General features: G+C 40.2%; 3 protein-coding genes across 4 annotated transcripts; 1 reads left to right on the forward strand and 2 right to left on the reverse strand.

The window, feature by feature from the left end:
* Positions 1–1975: 1975 nt before the first annotated feature.
* RB195_002680 (uncharacterized protein) lies at positions 1976–12372 on the reverse strand (the record flags this gene model as incomplete). 2 transcript variants are annotated; one of them, XM_064200045.1, is made up of 11 exons in its annotated part: positions 1976–2329; positions 2413–2558; positions 2789–2988; positions 4057–4106; positions 4163–4308; positions 6034–6134; positions 6692–6838; positions 7387–7524; positions 7603–7739; positions 8622–8745; positions 12251–12372. In XM_064200045.1, 11 exons carry the CDS (start codon positions 12370–12372, stop codon positions 1976–1978), a joined length of 1665 nt encoding a protein of 554 aa, XP_064055925.1. The 2 variants fall into 2 exon arrangements, with proteins under 2 accessions (XP_064055925.1, XP_064055926.1); XM_064200044.1 differs by lacking the exons at positions 1976–2329; positions 2413–2558; positions 2789–2988; positions 12251–12372 and adding an exon at positions 9987–10120 and having other exon boundaries at positions 4053–4106.
* Positions 12137–19736, forward strand: RB195_002681 (uncharacterized protein; the record flags this gene model as incomplete). The annotated part of the gene is made up of 6 exons (XM_064200046.1): positions 12137–12220; positions 15333–15463; positions 16467–16576; positions 17575–17707; positions 19426–19537; positions 19596–19736. The coding sequence occupies 6 exons, from the start codon at positions 12137–12139 to the stop codon at positions 19734–19736; spliced, it is 711 nt and encodes a 236-aa protein (XP_064055927.1).
* RB195_002682 (uncharacterized protein) lies at positions 19723–20589 on the reverse strand (the record flags this gene model as incomplete). The annotated part of the gene is made up of 3 exons (XM_064200047.1): positions 19723–19793; positions 19902–19953; positions 20443–20589. The coding sequence occupies 3 exons, from the start codon at positions 20587–20589 to the stop codon at positions 19723–19725; spliced, it is 270 nt and encodes an 89-aa protein (XP_064055928.1).
* Positions 20590–22142: the final 1553 nt, after the last annotated feature.

The following is a 22142-nucleotide window of genomic DNA, read 5'->3' on the forward strand; positions in this document are numbered from 1 at the left end:
AATACGGGGTGTGACGGATCCACCGGCGTCGGTGGACCCGGTCATTGGTGCGCAATAACTTAGTGTGCATGACGCAAAAGATAAATGGTTGCAGCCGTTTCATAGCCATGGCCATTGCGCGCGTTGCTTTTCACCTTCATGGCTCCTCCGCGTATCTATTTCTTTCTTCGTTCATCTCAAGTTGGTAGCATGCCGTTCTCAGAAAGTGAAAACGCGCATGAAAACGGCTGCTTAAATGGTAGCAGGATGTTTTTGTGATCTGACGTGGAACGTTGTCTTTATCGGTATTAAGATGTTTTTCACGTCATTTTATGTTAAAACATCATTCTGTGATAACTATTGGGGGAAATCAGGAGGAATATCCATACTTCGAGTATTGCTTTCAAATTGCATCTTTTATTCTGGCATCAAAGGAGTGTTTGTAGCTGATGGTAGAATATTCTCCAAATGTAGAATTGACGCATTTGGTAGGAAAACTCCGTAATCTTTAATCCGTAATTGATAATATAAAGAAGAGAAGGAAAGTGTTGTTATAAAAACGCAATTCTGATTTTACAGAAAACACCACTACTATCAACTTTCATTGATCAGTGAAGGGGAGCGAAGCTAAAACCAGCTAAAGTCTGAAGTCCGGCTTTAGCCGGACATTCAGACTGGTATTAAGTATAAAAAATGAAATATTTGAGGTTGCTCAATACTCCTTTTATGCGCCAACGCGTTCACTTCGATTCAGAATCGTAAGAGGTGCACGAACGCGCATCTACTCTTAACAATTACTTGCGGGGGCTGGCCGTTCTGTCAATTCAGTCAATCTTCTGTCAATTTTTATCCCTCTAGGCAGGTCCGCCCCGGAAGGAAGAAAGGCTTGATTACCACTAGGGTGGCTTCGAACCATCCAATGATCGTGCAGTCACGGCGGAACATCTTACCGATTGCTCTACATCTGCGGCTATGTTTCTAGTACCTATTCGTTTTTGACGTATTTAATGTAAATCGCTTTGGTCAAAGTTTTTGCATGTAGTCAGAAGCATTGCAAAGCCGTAACACAAATCCAGAGCCATAGTGCAGACGGCTCTAGATATTTATTTCAAACACTATACCGTCAAAGTCTGATGAAAGGTTACAGTTTTCCATTGTTTTTAAGTTCTGAATCTTGAATATTCCGTTCAGACGTGTTGAACAAAGCATTTCCTATTTTTAAAGGCATCACCCCACGAATCTGAGGTGGTGCAGATTTCAGGTGGAGTATTCGTATACGGAATGGGAGACTACGGAGAGGGAGGTGATTCCGTCCATTTCTTGCTAAAAAACGGCCCGGAAGACGCGGCGCAGATACGGCTTCATTCGTTTTGGCGCACCATTTTGTACAAGAGGTTCGATTGGAGCGCGCCAGTCTTGTGCCGCGCCGCATCTTCCGGGCCGTTTTTTACGGCAATTAGCAAGAAATGGACGGAATCACCCCCCTCTCTGTAGTCTCCCATCCTGTATACGAATACTCCACCTGAAATCTGCACCACCTCAGATTCGTGGAGTGAGGCCTTTAATGAGTTACACGTAAGAAAGGAGATCCAGATAGGTGTCCTAAACGGAGGGAAGAATCAACTATCATATACATACATACGGGTGCACATATATGTGTTTCTTGAATTCATCAAAGAGATTAGCTATATGAGCTACGCAATCGACAAATTCCCTGCGAAAATGGAATGGAACGTAGAAAGTACATATACAGATGCTTACTTAGATACTTAAATGGGCCGTCTTCACTGGACGTGTGGCCCCCAGCATCTATTTAACTCGTTTCTTTCCCTCGCCATCATCATCCAGGATGTTCTCAAGTTTAGTGAGTGGCGTCGACGAGGTCCTTCAGCCAGCTGAGCTCTCGGCTGGTCCGTCCGTGTAGCGAACACGCCACCCATCTTAATGGCGGCCTTTCTCGAGTGCGTTTAGCATCTCGTGGGATCCACCCTAGCGTCTACCGTCTTCCATCTATCGTCGATTCTTCGTGTAATGTGACCCGCCCATCTATGTTTTGCGTTCGATATATATTCGGGCAAAGACGGGACATTCCTTTCAAGTCAGAGGTGCGAAGACCGGCTAGGTGTTGTGTGCGCCGGTTAAACTTCAGAAGACATCTCTCAAGGGCTCTGTGGGTAGTAAGTAGCTTCCTAGACGTGGTGGCGGTGTCTGCCCACGTCTTCGCTGCGTAACAGAGCGCTGGAAGAAATGTCGAGTCAAACAGATGGGCACGAAGATCTTGGTCCGTCAGTTGGTCCGTAGCTTCCCTTGCGGCTTCCCATGCTGCTCTCATTCTTCTATTCAATTCCTCCTTCAAGTCTTTTACATGTTCATAGAACTTCCGAGGTATACGTATGACGAAGTTTCCACGATTTGGGAGCTTTCAAGTTGTACCCCTCCGTCCTCGCAGTAGGCGTTCTTCATGAACTGTGTCTTCTTTCTATTTATTCGCAGTCCTATTCTCTTCTCTGCTTCGTTCGATTCGTTGAGCATCGCTTCTGCTTCACTGGTACTCCTCGAAAAGAGAAAGATGTCGTTCGCTAAACGAAGGTTCGAGAAAAATCTTCCATCAACACGTTTGCCCCTTTCTTCCCAGGATAGTGATTTCATTATCTATTGCAATGCAGCCGTGAACAGCTTCGACGATATAGTATCGCCTTGTCGTACCCGCTTTCCAATGGGTATGGTGAGGGGGCGGTGAAAAACCTGTACTTAGTGGTGCATCGATCATAGCAATTGGCTAATGTTCTCACATACGACGCGTCCACACCTTGGTCGACCAACGCTGACAGTATTGCATTCGTTTCTACGCTGTCAAAGGCTTTCTCATAGTCGACGAAGGTTAGAACAAGGGGCAGGCGGTATTCCCGGCAAACCTCTATGACCCTCGACACGGTCTGGATGTGGTCCAAGCAGTTGAACCCCTGACGGGATCCAGCTTGTTCTTGAGGCTGGGCTTCATCCAGCGTCCTAGATATGCGAGTGAGGATGATCTTGGTGAAGACCTTGTATAACACGCTTAGCAAGCATATGAGACGATAGTTTCGAAGGCTCTCTCGGTCACCTTTCTTATGAATAAGAACGGTTCGCGAGGTCTTTTACTGGTCTGGAATCTCTTTTACTGGTCTGAGAGATTTCTTTCTGAAGGTAGGATGTCATTTGCGCTGCTAAGATGGACATGAAGTAGATGGCCACCAGCCCAAAGAAAGTCTGTTGATATAAAATCAGGTCCTGGAGCTGTGCCAGGTTTCATTGCTCTTTTTGATAACGAACGTCTGTATGCTTTCTACATATATTTTGTCATATCATATTTTCTATATATTATTATATATATTATCTATCTATATTTATCTATCTATCTATATATATATATATATATATATATATATATATATATATATATATATATATGTACTAATAGAGAAGCAAATAAACACATTAGCTGCGTTGGTGTTAGAGGAGAAGATGCATTATAGACGAGCGGCTTGCAGCTCGGCTATAATGCAGCAACGGAGGCAGCAACTGAAGTACTACTGAAGCAATTGAAGTCAGTGAGAGCGGACATACTGTCCTTCAAGGAACCTCTAACAAGAACGCACTGGACCTCGAATCGCATTGGATACAAATCAGATGGTCGAATTTGTAATCCGAACTTATAAGAACATTACACTTTAGCAGAAAATTTAAATCATTCCAGAATTTCGCCAGTTGGTTTGTGAAGTTCTTTGTGATCCTGTTTCTTTTCTCAATTTCTTCACATTTTCCACTGGCAATTGTGACATTAATCTGTTCATTGATAAACCGGAGCTTTAAATTTTTTTTGTCGCTCAGGGTACTTCATTTCGCAGTGTATATTCATTTCCCTACAGAGAACGAAGTACATGTTTCAGTCAAATAAACTCAACTTCAGTTGTAATAAGATAGAATATTTGAGACCAAAGAGTCAGACAATGAGCACCATTTTTATTTATACGAGATCACTTTTGTTAACAATTACACAGGCATAAAACAACAACAAGCAGGCTAAGCCGCACCTACTGCAAATTTGGTAATGGGTAGTTGAGCAGGATGTAGTCCCAAAAGAATATCTGCAAAAAAAAAGACGGAATGAAGCAAAAGCAAAGAACAAATCTTGAGGGCTTACCTTCACCAACAACTCTTCTACCTCTGGATCGTTCATTTGTGTTTCATAAAAGTTCTTTTTAGTAAGATGAGATGTAGCGTGAAGTGTAGTACTGTTCGATAATTGAGTAATGATTAGATCAATATGCGAAGCTGCCACTCCTCCCTCTGCAAATACATTAACTACTTGAAAAAAGTGCGTTTCACTCTTGCAGCGAAATTTGTTTTTCGGATCTGTCAATATTTTTGCTTGAAATATCACTGAATTGAGCTTTTCGGGGTTAAGCTACTAAAATTTTGTATTGTTATTGTACTTAGGCGCAGAAAATGATCATGGTTGATAGTAAGAAAGGAAGACATGGTGAAGATGTAAAACGTGGAGGATTACTTTTGAAGAATTGAAAGAATATAATAACTTGTTGTGAAAGATTGATTCTCTTCTCGTCTGACGAGTTGAACTTTTCGTGTAGCAGTGCTAATAGGATTTAACACCGTGTGTATGTTCGACGGATCGACACCACCCAAGCCCAACCAAACCCCTCATTCTTCTTAGTTCGAGGATAAATTAACAACAGACTTTCGTGAGAGCACGACGACTTTGACGTCCCAGCGTTTTCTTAATTTTTTGTAAGGATTCTTTACTTGGATAAAGCAACGCCAGTTACAGAATTAGCGCTGACAAGCGCTTGAGAACTACTATTCCGGCCCACGATTCAAACACTATATAAGGGATGGACAACATCAGTGGAGAAAAAGTAGAAATGGAAGAAGTCAACTTTTCTGTGCAACTCTGCCAGCAATTTATAATTTCAACTCAACTTTCCGGTTTTGCCTTAAAAAAGGCTTCAGAATGAATCCACTTTATGGTTTTTATTGATGCTATTTCGTGTTTCGGGAACTGGAACCGAGACAGTAGTCTAACTATTCGGGCTGAATCTAGAAACCAACCAACCAATTTTACTGCATGGTGTTGAAAAGTAATTCGTTTTGCCGTTTTTTTTTTCATAATTACAGACTCATAGGAGAATCGAAAGTGTTGGAAAAATATTACTTGAGATAGAATTCTCACAAAACAAAAAGGAACCATTTTAGTTTTTCCTTTGATTTCATCAATTCTTGTTCCTTCACGTAATTATGGAGGAGTGTCATACAGACCAAACCGAGCATTTTTCACCCAATTTTTCCATTCAGAGATCTCCACGCCCTCAATGCTGCGCGTGAGATTTGTCCTGTATATTAACGGCATAGAATGAACCACGTAAAACTTAGAAGAAAATTTGAAATAAAAACAAAAAAAAGACAAAAAAAGGGAAAAACAAAAAAAAAGCGAAGAGAAACTATTTTAAAGAAGCAGTATGAGGTGTGGTCAACAACGGTGATTATCACTATTATTACTATTACCGCCCAATTTGCTGTAGTTTTTCTTCTGTTTGAAAAGTGGATAAAAAAGTCGAGATTTTTGTCAGTTCCAATGCCCAATTTTGAAGCAAATCAAAAAGGGGCCTCCATTTAAAGCAATGCTGCTTCTCCATACACAGGATTAATCTCAGCTGCTGCGACCTCTTCGTCTTGATTGAACTTAGTAAATAAATGGTTCGAAAATGCTCCGTTCTGTCCGCTTAGCACCCAATCTTTAATTACTTAAAAATAAATCAATTAAAAAAGTTCCAGCACCATCTCCATGAGCGAAGAACTTTCGAGCAAGTGTCACGCAATGTTTCGCCAATGTTTTTTGTATTTAGGTACACTTTTGAGTCTGAGAAAAGGCCACATATACTTTCTATTGCCAAACATAATATTTCCTTCCGATCTGCTCTACTTCGACAAACAATTCTACACTGGAACTCCCGTATTTTGAATTCTGTTTTTTTTTTTGAGTAGCAACATTCTTACCCTCGAGTACATAGCGAAGATCTGAAGCCAGCTGTTCTTCCCTTTTCGGTGAATACTGGATCAATTCGAATTTTTTAAAATTGTGTTGAAAATCGCAGTGCCTGGAAATAGTGAGGAAAAATGTTGCAGCGACAATACTGACGTCAATATGACTCCCGCCTAATTCTGTGACCGCTATTATTATTATTATTATTATTATAGAAAAACAACGATTTGAGGCAATAAGAGCTGCTCCGGTAGAAAATTGCACATTTCTCTATTAAAGGCATCACCCCACGAATCTGAGGGGGGGAAAAATTAAAGTAAGTATTTTACGGGAGGGAGTGACTCCGTCCATTTCTTCCTAATTGCCGTAAAAAACGGCCTGGAAGATGCGGCGCCGCACAAGGCTGGCGCGCTCCAGTCGAACTCCTTGTAGAAAATAGTGCGCCAGAAAGCCCGAAGTCGTATTTTCAGAGCCGTTTTTTATGGCAATTAGGAAGAAATTGACGAATCACCCCTCTCTCCACAATCTACTATCCCGTATACGAATACTCCGCCTGAAATCCGTACCACCTCAGATTAGTGGAGTGATGCCTTTAAATTATGCTAGAACCGTCGCATTTAGTGATAACAAGCACATGATAAAATTAAGTGACAATATTGAAAGCAAACGAACCAGTTCTGTGGTCCTAGATGCCAAAGGATGTAATTTGCTGCCGATAGATCTTTGTTTGCGAACTGATGTGAGTATTTAAGTGTCTGTCGAAGAGCACATTTGATATCTCCTATGCAACCGTCACAGTCGTTCTCAACCACGTTGTTCCTCAAAATTATTGATTATTTATTTATTATTATTGATCATAATATTTTTCTAAACTGTGTTCTGACAAAAAAAACGGGCTAAATATTCAATTATTTGCGCTGTGAAGAGTTGGAAAAATTGTCTCTCCATTCTTCTCCACCTGAAGTTATCCATCAGTTCCTCTGCTTTCACTTTTAGTCTTGGCTGCAACTTTCAAAAAAAAAATTAACTCAACCAAGATCAATAAAGAGTTTGTTTTCCTTCCTTTTGTATTATGTTAGTTTATAGCCGTTTTAATATTTGAAAAAAACAAAAACAAAATAATACTTAGTTAGGCTTCCAGTTTTGTCAAGGCTAAAAAATAAACAAAAATCAAAAACTGTAAGAATTTGTTGAATATGCTTAAGGAAAAGTCTTACTTAATGCTTTTTTAATGATCGAAACTTCATTCGTTGCATAACGGTGAGAGTAGCCGAGACAAAATGAGCTATTATCTCGTTAATGATTTCTACTATCCATAGATATCTTTTTGCAACATTTATTTCTGAGTAAAGGGTTGGAAAACTTACGGACTACACATGAACATGAATCCACTAAGAAAGCGTTCGGCTGGATCCCGAACCAACGCGAAATTCATCCAACGCTTGCCATGAGCAAGCTTTTCAATTTGAGAAAATGAATTCAGTTCATTACGGGTCGCGCAGTTCCTAAAATAAGGAGGTTTCTTCAACATGAAAGGAGTGGTTCTTGCTCGTGTTGACAACGCTTGGGATCCAACTGGTCACCTTTTCAACATGGAAGTGACAGTGCTGTTCGTTTTTCCTATTTCATCAGTGAACAGCAAGCAGAATATTGCGGATAATACTGTGGACATGTTCTTGGGTATCATGCACGATGAAACTCTCATTGGCCAGCCGGCAATCTGGAAAACAACTGAATCTATTGGCAGTAATAGAATTCCTGTAGTTTTGCAGAACACGGATTTTCCGGCGCTCTTTTTGCAGTACATGCTTCAATGGTTTTGCATTTACCCCACGAAAAAACTGCTGCTGTAATATTTTGATTCTTGCAGGCAGCGCAATGACTCAGACAGCAGTATCCATAGCTAGTTTTTCTCTCAAAATTAAGTCGAGGACTCAAACCTTTTTGAGTTCTCGACTTAATTTTGAGAAAAAAATTGAATATGAATTTTTGTATTTGCATAAAAATTGAATTTGAATTTGAGTTGAATTAAAAAAAAATACCATCCAGCTCGGTGTCAACAACAAAAACATAAATTGCAAGGTGACACTCTCTCGGTATATTTCCACACATGTTTCCTTTGATAGGTTTTAGAGCATTTAAATCTACATAAATTTTATCTAAAAGTGTAAATGTGTTTGTAGGAGGACGTAAAACTTGCGCTATTCTCGATGAGTATGGCCCTTTCCGTTTACGTTAAATTAACCACTTCTGTCGTATTTTGTAGGTGTTTAAGACAGGGCAATGTGATGGTTTAGTGTTCTTAGAAGATCTGTTAACTCCCCAAATCTTTGTCCTAGGAATAGTGTTAGAACGAGTGGGTCACATGCCTTTTGCGGATAAAAACATTCTCAAAACGCAGTCGGTAGCAGAGACCATTGTTTTGTATTAATCCTGCTTATAAATCAGATCTTGACAGCAAAGTAAGAGCAGAAAAGAAAATACAAAAAGGAGCTAGATACGTTGCGAAGACATAAGTAAATCCTATGGAATCAACATTGTGGAGGTCACTGTTTTGTATTTTAAAGATCAAGAAAAACGGCAAAGAAAAAGAAATACTCACCGCGTACTGGGGGTAATATTTTTTGAATGGGGAGATCAGCTCGCATTTTCTTTTGTGTGGACAAAAACGACGAAGAATGGAATATGCTCGCTGTGCCATTTCGCTTCCAAGCTCCAAGCCATAACTGAAAGTGGTTTTATAAGTGGCTTTGAACCAAAGAATCGATCTACTCTGATGTAGAGGGACGAGTTTAGTTTTGATTCTCTAAAACGATATGTGTGGAGTGTCTCCACACATATCGCGCGAATCTGAAACAAAGTCTCAGCCTGATCTGAAATAGCCATCAGGAATGCGCATCGTCGCGTGAAGGGTCAACCACAAAGATAAACTTCATTCTTCATCATCATCGACAGCGTCCATAGAATTGGTTTCTTACGACTTCTTTTTCCTTGACTTAAAATTTTTTCTCGAAAAAAAAACAAGAAAATTGCTCACTTCGTTATTCGTTATATCGAACATAAAGAATTGATCATTATTTGTACATGAAAGAGGAGGCTGTAAGATTGGGGGTCTGAATATATGTGTACAGCTCGAAGATGTCTATCTGTCTAGACTACGAAAGAGTGTCTAAACATCACAATAAATAAAAATAAAATAAACAAGAAAGGAGTAAAGATCGATAACAACAATCTAACTGAGTACTTGAAGTAAACTCAGAAGCCAAAGTATAAGAGAAATGAATAATTTGCTGATGTCCGTCTAATTCCATTTCATCATGAAAATGACAGGTATCCAAAAACAAACGAAGTTCTCCCAAAAATACATGTTTCCGTTTCATAAACAATTCTATAGCAATGGTTGTCCAGTGTATTTGAACTGCTAAGAAATGATAATTATCTTCGAGAGGGTACCTGCAGTGAGGTGAATTCATTTCTGCATTTGCAATCATCTGAATGGGTACAACACACATTTTTGGGAACAAAATAAAAGGCAGAGAAAGCCTTTTCAAGGGAGAAGTAAAGAAGTCTTGAGAAAACTGAGCATGACTAAACGAATGTATTGAAATTGGCTTCGGATTGTCCAGGTGCAGTCCCAGCGAAAGGAATAACTTCTTGGTTTGCCCATAACTTGAATTTGATGAGCAAGTATAAAACAATATTTCCCATTTTAGAGGTAGAGGTAAACGGTAGGACTCATGCAAGGTTTCTAGCAATCCGAATGAGGACAGTTGGAGACTGAACTGTAAAATTGGTTCATTTCAACGTTCCTTTCACGCCATTGATTTCAACTGCACACAGAGAGGCGGCTTCTGTTGCAAATAAATAGAATACAGTATATCAAGTAGTATCTTGCAACGAGGCCCACGTGCATCACATTTCAAATCATTATGTGTATATGTAAAATTGAGAAAAGGGAAAAGCTCACTTGCGAATAGCGGTTTGCAGTTCAGCATCATTACGCAGATGTTCATAGCTAATTACTTCTTTTATGCGTGCAACAGTCAAAATAAATAGAATACAGTATATCAAGTAGAGGTGACAGCTCGTTTCCTTGCACATCAGTGGGGGCAGCTCCTGAGTTTGAAGCGTTCGAACAGACGCTTTCCTGATTGCAGCTTTCAGATATAGGCTAGAAACACGACTACGAGGTCCGTGATCGCATAGAAACTCCGGCTAGTATGCGTTGTTCCGAACAAAGCTGCGATAAACATCTACGGATTATTAGCAGCGCGCATTTTCTTCGCGCTGCTAAATATTACGTGCATATTTCTTTTCAGCGTTCCTTGTGACGGATTCTTCTCTTGGCAACCATTACTCAACTATTTTCACGTTGTTTACATGCTACAAGGAATGGACAATGCGAAATGGAATTATTACTAATGACAGCGAATCCCTCTGAACAGTTTCAAAGGATTCTCAAGACAGAAGAAATTAAATGTGAAAAGAACGTTCAAAGAACTTATGGTATTTTGCAGTGGTACTTAATCGAAAGTTTAATACTTTTGTACAGTTTTCAGTAAGAGGCGAGAAGCTTGCCTCATGGGAAAGCTTGTTAGAGCTCCCGTGATTATTCTTTTTTTCGCACTTTTTTGCTTTGTCCTGGATGTTCAACTCATTTGCAAAGATTGGGATGGACTTTCTGTTGCTTCACCACGTTCGCCTTATACTGACTGGAATGACTTCGGCTCATAGTTCAGAATAATGCCTGCATTGGACTTAAGACCGATTTCGCAGGTACCTGCTAGAAATCAATGTTCCAGACCTGAATTTTAATGTACTTTGTGCAAAATCTCTCTATCTAAAAACACACTGCATCACTGACTCTCTTTATTTCGATTATATTCACGAATATATTAATGACCGCAGTATACCAGTAATGAAAAGCACTTTAATCAAAATGAAAGGAGATTACGGTACTGGTATTCACGTTGGACTTCTCAGCGAACTTGTAAAACGTACTTTAACCGAAACCAAAGCGAATTTGAGCTTGAGATAAATTTGAATTCATGAGATCATTTCACATAGGTTGCAAATGAGCAACATGAACCATCACAGTGGCGCATAGTTTGTTTCGGCAACTCCGACATGAGCCTTCAACTGGGAACGCGGCGACCTCTGACTTTAAAGATGTGAGGGAACCAGAGGTTTAGCTCAGATTCTTATCAGTTTCTTTTTTAAAATATATAATGACATTATTTGTCCCCACAGGTTTTTTCAAAAATCATTTTGTGTCATGTGAACGTTACTTATCTCTCTTCAAATTTTGCCTCGGTGAGGTTGTTTGCTTTGTTATAAACAACTTCGACAGAAAACATTTAACATTTGTACGTTACGACACTTGGAAAGATTTACTGCAGTAAATTTTGTTTCTATTAAATGGTCATGAATCTACTAATGTCAAATTTGTATTACGTATTAATGTTTGAAATGATACTTCTGCTTGTTTCTGGACTGATATGAAATCGTTTGAAGATCACGCCTAGGAGAAACAGATCTACAAATTCAGAATTGTGGTTGTTCTGAGCCCAACATTTAGTCAGCAGCTTCAAAATGTTACTTTTGAAAACATCTCCATCAGCGTTGTAAATTTAACCTGCGGCATTTAGATGAAGGTCCTTTGCAAGGTTTGAAAGCGTCATTCCTCTTAAGCATGATTATTTGATTGGAGAGGTGTTTTTTTTTTCGAATTTTAAGCTTTTTTCTTACGCACAATTCGAAGATCTCTCATGTTACAGGAATCTTGTAGAACATATGCATCAGCGATGAGCAAATAGTAGTTGTTGTTTGTACACCAATATAGCTTAAAAATTCTTTAAAAGAAGAGAAAAAGCTTGTTTTTATGTGACCGTTAATTTTCCGGGTTTTGTCAATCTTTGATGCCAAAAATATTAATAACAATATATTTTGCACTGTCATAAAGCAATCATCAAAACTTGTAGTTAAGAATCTAACAGCAAATATAATCCCGAAAGAGGAATGATACATAAAAAAAGAACTAGGATTAAGTGAAGACCTCCTCGAAGCCTTTGAAATATGTGAAAACAAGAGGAATCATTCAACATTTTCAAGCAAGCAATGTGGCAGAATTACGTTTGTCTGTTGGCGTTTTTAGCTTCTGCTCACTGCCAGAACGTTTCTGGTTCAGCTCCAAAGAAAAGGGTACGTTTTCAAACACTTTCGAGGACAGACTTTTTCTCAAGTTTCAAATTCATTCCAGGAGTTCCAGGAGGTTGAGGGTCCAATTTTAGCGTTTCTTTCGGATCTCTTATAGTTTGGCCTACCAAGGTTACAATTGCTTCTAATCCAGTCATTGAAAGGATTTGTTCAGTGACTTTTATATGTAGTTCTGCTATTTAAAGCTGTTGAATGCAAAATGTTGCATTCTTTCCCGCTCTCACGGCGAAAAATTCATTTTTCGAAAGAAAAATGTGTTAATTAAAAACAAAGTCTGGACTGCTTTACAGTGAAATGACTCCCAAACGAATGCGTTCGAGGTTTGTAATCGAAACTGAGATTCAAAATGTCCTGTTTTTTGCTCTTTCCTCTTTTTCTTTTTTTTCGCTTTCAGTAGCGTATTTATTTCTCGATTTTAAAGTTATTCAGGTGTGTATCGATTGAGTATACAAGAAACAAATAGCAAAATATACATCATAGAACATGGTTTGTACATACATACATTACTCAACACAAGCCAGGAAACTTCTAATTTCTTGATTGATTAAGGAATCCACTAACAGCTTTCTTACGAAATAAAACCTTAGTGCGAGTACTTTTTTTGCACGACTTCAAGTAGCTCGGGCCAGCTAGCGTGAAAGTATTGGGAGTATCCTATCACTGGTTGACAGCTGGATCCCAACGGAACTTGAGCAATTCGGTTTGCAAAGAAAAAGTACAAAATAATTCAGATTAAAACATGAGTCGACTAGGAGGATTTTTGCTGTCCATTGATTTTTGCTGTTGGTGTTTAATGCATTATTGTTACAGGCAAAATATAAAGAGACGTGAACAACTCTTAATCCATACATTGACGCGTCTAGAACTGCACTTCGTTTTAACGCTGAGCAATCATTGAATTTTCCTTTATTCTTCTTTGTAGGAAGAAAGAAAACGGTGTTTTGAAGTCATCAAAGGAAACTGAGGAGCATGTTTGCTTCGTACAAATAAGAAAGACACGATAGTCTCTGTTTTCTTCAACTATGCCTACGCATTTTTTTGTAATTTTCGAATTGTTCATGGCACTTCCGAGATTACAAATTTTTATCTTTCTATTCCCAATTTCGTTCTTTTTTGTTATTTTCACCAGAACCATTTTTGGAGGTTTCAAGGTCTTGTAAATACAACATTGGTCCCGGTGTAGTCGCGTAAGCGGCGCAATGGAGATGGCTATTAGAATCGTGATGGGGCCATTGCTAACCCCGATGAGTAGAGAGTTCATTCGTGATTCTAACCGCTACGCTCCACGGCACCACATCAGTTGCGGTCAATTACGCAACTGCACCAAACCTCAGGTTTTTTGTTACTCGACTGTACTACAACCAGATGAATTCCTTCCTTAGTTGAATGCGAGGGATCGAGTTCTGTACTGCCTTTTTACTAAAAAAAAGGCCTCTCATGGCTAATGTCCTCAGACATTTATTGAAAAAAATAGTTATGGCAGCATAACAAAGAGGATAATGTAGTTCGCGTTGATCAATCCACTTGGGATCGACAGCACAGACTCAGCGAAGTAATAGGCTTCGCTGAGTCTGTGCTGTCGATCCCAAGTGGATTGATCAACGCGAACTACATTGTCCTCTTTGTTGTGCTGCCATAACTATTTTTTTCTGCTCCGTATTAGCTATTCGCTCAACGTGTTGTGCAAATTGCGAAATTTGCGACAATTTTTTTCGAAGTTTACCTCACGAGTTACGGTATTTCTGACTATTTTTCACACATCCACGGAATTACCAGAACAGAAAACAGTGATCTATGTATTGCCCATGAACGACTGCGTTTGAATCTCGGCATGTTGAAACGTAGTTTTTAATTGACTTTCCTGAGCCAAGATTGGTATTGATCGTCTTTATTAAACAACACCTAACGTTTCGGCGTTATCGCTTTCGTCAGAGTCTAGAAAATCAAAGCCATTAGTGATTTATTCTCTCAAGCGCAGCGTAAGCACTAGGAATGGATGGTGTTTGTAGTCTGCTTGTGTTGCTGCCTACCGTTTAAGGATGATTGCTGGTTAGGGTGATGAGGTTTTCGCTTGAGAGGATAACAATGCACTAATGGCTTTGTATTTTTCGTAGCGCTCTGACGAAGGCGATAACACCGAAACATTGGTCGTTGTTTAATAAAGGCGATCATTACCAATCTTGGCTACAGCTCAGGAAAATCAATTAAAAGTGATTTATGTAATCCTCTTCACAACGAAGAAATCCTGTGAGAATTGTAGCAATCTATCAATGAGCCGGGCGGGTGTAGTGTAGCGGTTAGAGATTCCGCTTCCTGCACGATCGATCGGAGGTTCGAATCTGCCCTAGTGCTTACCAAGCAAGTCTTTTATCCCTCTGTGGTCGATAAATTGCTACCAGACTAGTCTGGGTGGATAAAAACACTGACTTGGCACATCGGCCAGCCACCGCAAGTCATTGTGTAGACCAGATACACGTTCGTAAACCTCTAACGATTCTGAATTGAAGTGAACGTGGGGCGCATCCCAAGCGGATTGACTAACGCCAGAAACTTTATCCTTTATCAATGAGCCACTGTAAATCGCATTGTAGCCTACTTTTCTCTCAAATGAATATTAAAATCTGTCTCGAACAGTTTCATTGGATCTGACAAGAGTCTGGATCAATCAGGGAATATCGTCGTCGTCAAATATTCGTTAGCTCGATGCGTCTACTACAAAATATGTATGCTCTTTCTCTGCTCGGAGACACATACTCCTTCTTTCCTTCTGTACGGCCCATAAAAGGTGCATTTTGTTGTGAACACATCCGGCCGTGGCTTTGCTCCGAAGGCATATGAAGTTTGCACATATGAGGTAAAAACTAACAGCTTCTGGGAACGAATCTCAGTTTCTAGAATCTGCTTCAAACGTTGTTCTCCAATGAGCGACTGCATTTGAAAAGTGGATGTTAGATCTCCTTTTTTATGCATACCAGAGGGAATGCCTCGTTGATAACGCTGGCTCTTTGAAATTTACCTGTTCTTCTTCTGAAGAATCAGTTGTCGACTTTGACTTCGCTGTTTTATTTTGGATACAATGCAATGATTTTTGATTCAGGTGACGGTTGGCTTGATAGTTTCTGAACACATTCTTCCGGAGAGCATAGCTTGGTCGCGATGTGGCGGTGCTATCGGTATAGCACTCGACAAACTAAGAGAGGAATACAATTTTGAAGATTTTGAATTCAGGTAGTTTTAGGTTCTCCTATTGATTCAGATGATCAATTGCTTCTTTCTGGGGGCCAGTAATGAAGGCGGATACAGCGTGGACAGCAAAATTCTGCTGACGGCATGAAGTGGCTGTGATACTAAATTTCACTGCAGTTTTCAATATCTACCTGTACTCAACCAATTGTGCTCTTGTCATTAATCTCTGCTATAAATCTACATCTCTGTTTGTCATAAAGAAGTGAGAGCCCAGAACAGGTTGAGTGATCTGAGAATTACCTATGTACGTTAGTTCTATCCTTTTCATATTGTGTTGTCACAGCCGAAATGAAAACGTAACGTATATTCGTAACATCATAGGACCTGTTCAAATCTAAATAATAAAACTCACTCCAGAGTCACGATTATTTTGTCATTTTGATTTACAATCAGAGAGTGGAAGCTACTTTCAGTGTTGATGAGCTCACGAACGGGTTGTTGATGTTGGTTTTGCCTTGAGGCCTGGATGAAACTATGTTGTCCTGAATTTTTGAAAATCTCCCATCTATGAATGCCTGGAAATGGCTCCAAGTACCTAGTCTTTTGTAAATGCCGATAAACTCCTCCTCTCTTCTTACCGTGCTTTAACGACCACCAAAATATTGTTCTAACCGCATTAGCCGGGAATCCCCAATAGGAAAAGAAACGGACCAATCTTATTTGACGAGAGGAACTAGGGAGTCACTACTTTACTTTATTGTCATTCGAGGCTAACGAGGATGAGTATGTAGTGGGATCTGGATCACATGTTAAGGAACCTAGGATAATCTTGTAGCCTCCAGAGCGTCACCAACGCCTTTTGTAATCTATAAACACTGATTTTCAACTATTCTTAAATGGATTTTTGAAAGAAATCGAGGAAATCGAATCAAATCCCTTCTTGGCCGATTCGAGTCCCTTCTTGGCCGATTTTTTTTCCCATGAGCTAAAATCGTACAGTTTGCTTCATTCTCATTTTCATCGTTATCAACAAATATTTATTCAGGTTCCTTGTCGGATATAGCGAATGCGACCTCGCAGAAACCCTTGGTCTTGGTATCGAGTATATGGGAAAACAAAATGCTGACATTGTCATTGGACCACCATGTCCCCAAGGTATGGCTTGTGGTCTGTGCAATTGTTATGTAATTGCTATGTATTCGAACATGGAGTGCTGTTTAATGGACCACCTAAAACACCTCAAATTAGAACGCTGCATTCCAAAATTCGGTCCGTTTAAAAATTCGCAACCTAAAAGGAAATTATCCTTTATACGTTTTTGAGAGTTTTGCCTTTGTTTGATTTATTTTATGTATGAACATCCTTTCTTTTGGGAGAATGTGAACATATATTTCAAAAAGTCTCTAGAGTCAGAATTTTCCCATTGTTGGAGTGATTTTACTAAGTACTTACTTTACACTTTTGATTACAAGAAGATCATACGATGGTCTGTTACATATGTTGATTGGCGTTGCAAGCACCTCATGTAGCAATTTCTGTAGCAATTTTTGAAAAGTGGTAAACCTGACACAGCGGCTGCTACTGACTTGCTACCTTGTTACATACTTTGTCACCCGAAAGTTTTTCCCGAGCACCACCTTGAAGGCGATGCCTTGATGGGAAGAATTTTCGGGCTTGGCTTCTTCCAACCTGTAAGTGGTGTTAAGACATAGTTTGTCACTATCAGCAAAACACAAAAGATCCTCCACAAAAACAGAATCAGAGGCATCAGAAGCGGACCAGGGCATTATTTCAAACGACGAGGTATCTGTCTGCATCCATAAGATTAATGAACAGAGAGAATCATTACAGAGTGGAATGTTTTGTCCGGTAACTTCGCCAGTCTTCTCGCCAACGGATGTTTAGAGTTGTCTCGTAGGGAAGGTAAAAGTGGTGCATTTGGTTCTCTCGATACTTTTGAATTCTGGATTTGAAGAGGGTTTTTGCTGTGATATCTGCAAAATACGTCACAGGTGCATTTCCGTGTTTAGGAGGCACCAAAAAATTTGGTGTATTAGTAATTGTGGCGCTTAACACTTTGACACAGAAACACTACACAGCGTACTTCGTAGTACTAATTAAGTTTGTACAAAATCTGATCTTTGCTTTTTGAGCAGGCTTAATGATGGCTCACCTCTCGAATATATATCGAACAGCGTGGATGGGCTGGGGCTACGTCACGAATCCAGAATTTGCACTTGCAGACAAATATCCATTTGTGACGGCACTTATAGCACCATCATCAACGTGAGTGTATCTGTGTGCACGTTGTTTTATCTGGTACTTAGGAAGAGCTTTGGTGCGCTTTTAGGCTGCCTAAGTGTCAGTGAAATAGAAGGAGAGCAGAGCTCATTAACTAGAACAAGTTAACTCCCCTCTGAAGAAGGATTTAAATTCATGATTATTTTAAGAAATAGGAAAAGCCGACTCAACTTCAGTAGTATATTCATTGGTTTTACTTGAATAGGCTAATGAGGAGACCTAAATCAATCTCCGATCACTTGCACTGCGACCTGGTACGTGCGCGTCGTAACAGAAATCGTCGTGAAAAGGCGTCTTTTTCACGACCCTTAGGGAGCACAACTCCACAGCTCCATTCTTAGTCTTTCCCGTGGATTTCCTCACCACGTGATTCGTGTTCTGCTGCTTTTAAGAGAAAATACTAGACGGAGTAGACCCTTGGAGACTACGTATGATGCGCTTCCAACACAGATTAACCACCTGAGATATCAGTTGGGCACGGCTTCGGGCATCTTTAAGTCATTCACAAAACTTCCGAACATTTTGGAGAAGACCGATTAGAAATGGTGCTGGAACCTTGATTAGTGAAAACAGGAGGCCGAGTCTAAATAAGAAAATAGGTATTCTCCACAGCGGTCGTAGTGATATCATGAGCTGAGAGGCCTTACTTTCTACGCATCTCCTGAATTGTGATTAGTGCCTTTCGATCAAGTCGCACAGTTACCCATTTTAGTAAGTTATCTATTGTATTTTCCATGTTACTTCCATTGACAGTGATGAGGCGGCTTACACTTACTGAAGACGAACGCTTATTTTTAAATGGGATACCATTGCTGTAAATGAACAAGACCTTCGCTCGTGTCGGATGGACACACTTTCAAAGTTGAAGTGATGTAACAAAGTCTTAGGTCTAAGTTCTTCTAAGTTCTTGAAAGTAAAATGACAAAGTTGAAGTGTAGTCGCATAATCTGCACGAACTATGTGTCAAAGTAATTGTATTCGACCTGTATTCCATTAGGAATGTCGTAGTTAATCGAATTTTATTCGATCAATTACGACTTTTCTAACGAAACACAGATCCTACCTGTCGACGACTGATCCCGGATTTGTCTCCAATATCCTCGAAAAGCGAAAGGATTCGAACACAAGCTCGTGATATGACATTGGTAGCGGAGACAAGCAGACGCAACGTTACTGCCCAGCATTTCCTTGATCAGCTTCAAAAACTGCATAATGCGCTGTTCCGGAAGTGCCTAGCTTACAGGCTTGGACAACGACGATGGGGCAGCATTGCGTGTTCCGTATTTGAATAGGAACAAGTCACTGGCATCAGGGTTTGCGCAGAGAAATACTGTGTAGCGGATTCCACACCTTCAAATTGGTGCTCATTCGCAGGAATATGGAATCGAGGCTCGAAAAAGAAGAAGAGGGTAGTTTTGTCTAATATTTTGAAGAATGCTTCCAAATCGTAGTGATTTCGTGGGGAAGTAGACGTGAAACCAAAACTGATTCATTGTTAAAATTGTGCTTTTTCTGATTTTGTAGATTTACTGACAGCTTCAAAAGGAGGAATAGCGACATATCTAAATGGTAAATGGTCTCACATTAAATTTCCACTGACAGCTTAAGACGAGCAACGCAGGCATTGCAAAAACTTTGAAAATTAGCCGAAGGTTTACAATGGTATCCTACCCCCTAAAAATGTGAAGTGTGACGTTTTTAAGGATAGGTGACTGCGCTCTGGAAGTAATAGCTGAGTTCAAATGGGATATCATCTCCATTTTATACACCAGCAACGAGGTTCGATTCTGTGATGACATCGTTGACTCTGTGATGGTCAGCTAAAAAAATGTTTCTTCACTGTTATGATTGAATGCTCACGATATGAGTTCAGAGCTCAATTGGTGATAGCTCAGCGTCATTTGTCCCAACTGTCGCCGTCAAGCAAGTACTGGATGTGAACAATAATGAATCGTACACGAGAATACTGCGACAAGTTCAATCTCGCTCGAGAGGAAAGTTCACTTTGTCCTGATTTTTCTGAGAATATCATGCAGAGTCATTGCCTTCAGACTTTTTCCAAACACTCGACCTGAAATGTAGAGAGATTTGGTGCATGAAAAGGAAAACTGTGACTCTCCATGCTACAAAACTAGGTAGCGACTGAATTTCACACGCATGTAATTTAAAGGAAGCATACCACGAATCTGAGGTGGTGCGGATTGGGGTGTGGTTTTAGTCGTTGATCCTTGCTTGAAGCTTTATTCGTGGGCTGTTGCGAACCACATATGAACAATCATGCGGAGCTTATATACGCATCCAAGAATTTAATTTTGTCTGTCTTCTGGAGATATGACTAATATGAATATGGCTCATCGTATAGATTGTAGACAAAACAATGAACAAATGAGAAAATGATTAATCCATGCTATAGCGAAAGGTATTGGAAGAATGTGATCAATTTTATCGGTTAGATAAAGTGGTCCCGTCCATTTCTTCCTAATTGCCGAAAAAAAAACCGCCCGGAAGATGCGGCGCCGCACAGGGCTGGCGCGCTCCAATCGAACTTCTTGCAGGAAATAGTGCGCCGGAACGCTGGAAGCCGTATCTTCCAGGCCGTGTTTGCGGCAATTTGGAAGAAATGAACGGAATCACTCTCCTCCCCATAATCTACTATCCCGTATACAAATACTCCACCTGAAATCCGTACCCCCTCAGATTCGTGGAGTGATGCCTTTAACCAATGATGAGATCTCTAGTCGGGTCAAAACGACACGAATCACGAGTGCAGTCGCGGTGTATTTGCGTACGCGCTCGAACTGCAGCTTCGCGGTCGGAACCGCAGTTGGAACCGAGCTGGGACTGTCGCAAACTACGGCCTGGCACATGGCAGCTACGTTCCACCGAAGCGCCTCAAGTGAAGCCGAGTGCGCAATTGCGTCCGTGTTTCATGTCGTTTTGACCCTATGGATAACGTGGTCCAATTTTACGTTAACACACCTACTATTTATTGTGTTTTAATGTTTTACCAGAAAAGACAGTGGATAATAGATAAAATACTCTTCTCACTGTCATTATGTAGACAGTTTTTTGATTAGATTTCCAATGTCGGGTTCCCTCTCCTGGCATGTACTTCTCAAGACGAAGTTTACAAATATCAGAGCGAAATATATTCAAATCTATAAGACTAGACCTGGAACCTCGCGAATCAAACTTTTTTCCTTGGGATTTATCTAGTAATTATTTGTTTTTGTACGGAGCTTTTTTGTTAATTAGAAGAAAACCACAGCAGATAATTCAAGGAAGTCGTATGTTGTTGAGCGGTAAGTTGTGAGCGTTTTTTTTTTCTTCTGAAAACTAAGAACAGAGTGTAGAGAAAGAAAACGTATCTAAGGAGTATTTCATCCCATTTGGTAGAGAATTTCTATTCATATTTCTGTTTCGATCTTTCTCAAACCTATGCCTCTTATTTTAAACATCAAAGTACTGTGTCAACGGAGCGTTCTCGACATCATTTGTTGAAGAATTTAGTTGCGAAAATAAGATGAGATTGATTCATGTACGGAGAAGGAGCAGCGCTTGAAAATACTTCGCTTCTGCCTTCACACCCCTGACTTACTTGACTTAATCGGGGTCTGATATTATCATCTGACGCGCCTTCGCCGAGGTATGTCGTCGGTGAGCAAAACCTTCACGATCTTCAGCAAGATCTTGCGATGAATCAGTCCATTCGTCGCTTTTCCATATCCATTGCGAAACCTTACGTTTTGGCTGAACTGCTTATCCACGCCTAGTGTCCTCAGGTCCTGGGTCTCCACCTTAGCTCACAAATTCAATTTTCGGCTAGGTTGCTTTTTCCAGATTGAGCCTTTGCAGAAATAACTCTTGAGAACACGTTGAACAATGCCTAGTCATGTTGAACAAGGCGGTCTGCTGGTCTCTTCAATATATGAGCCAAAAATTTCCATTCTTTAAACAAACACCTACGACAAATTAAAAACACGAATCTGAGGTGGTGCAGATTTCAGCTGAAGTATTCTTATAAGGGGTAGTAGAGAAGAAGTTGATTCCGTCCATTTTTTCCTAATTGCCGTAAAAAACGGCCCGAAAGACGCGGCGGCGCGCAAGGCTGGCGCGCTCCAGTCGAACTCCCTGCAGAAAATAGTGCGCCAGAACGCCTGAAGCCGTATCTTCCGGTGTTTACGGCAATTAGGAATAAATGAACGTAATCACTCTCCTCCCCATAATCTACTACACTGTAAACGAATAGTCCACCTGAAATCCGTACCGCCTCAGATTCGTGGGGTGATGCCTTTAATCAGCAGCATATGCTCCCCACTTCACTTCTTTCTGTCGCTCCCAATAACTTCCACTCATAGTTTAAAAACTTTTCCAATGCCTTTCGTCCCCTTTTTTTTATATTCTTCTCATGTCCTTTTCC

The sequence above is a fragment of the Necator americanus genome, chromosome IV, assembly GCF_031761385.1.
Source record: "Necator americanus strain Aroian chromosome IV, whole genome shotgun sequence".
NCBI lineage: Eukaryota > Metazoa > Nematoda > Chromadorea > Rhabditida > Ancylostomatidae > Necator > Necator americanus.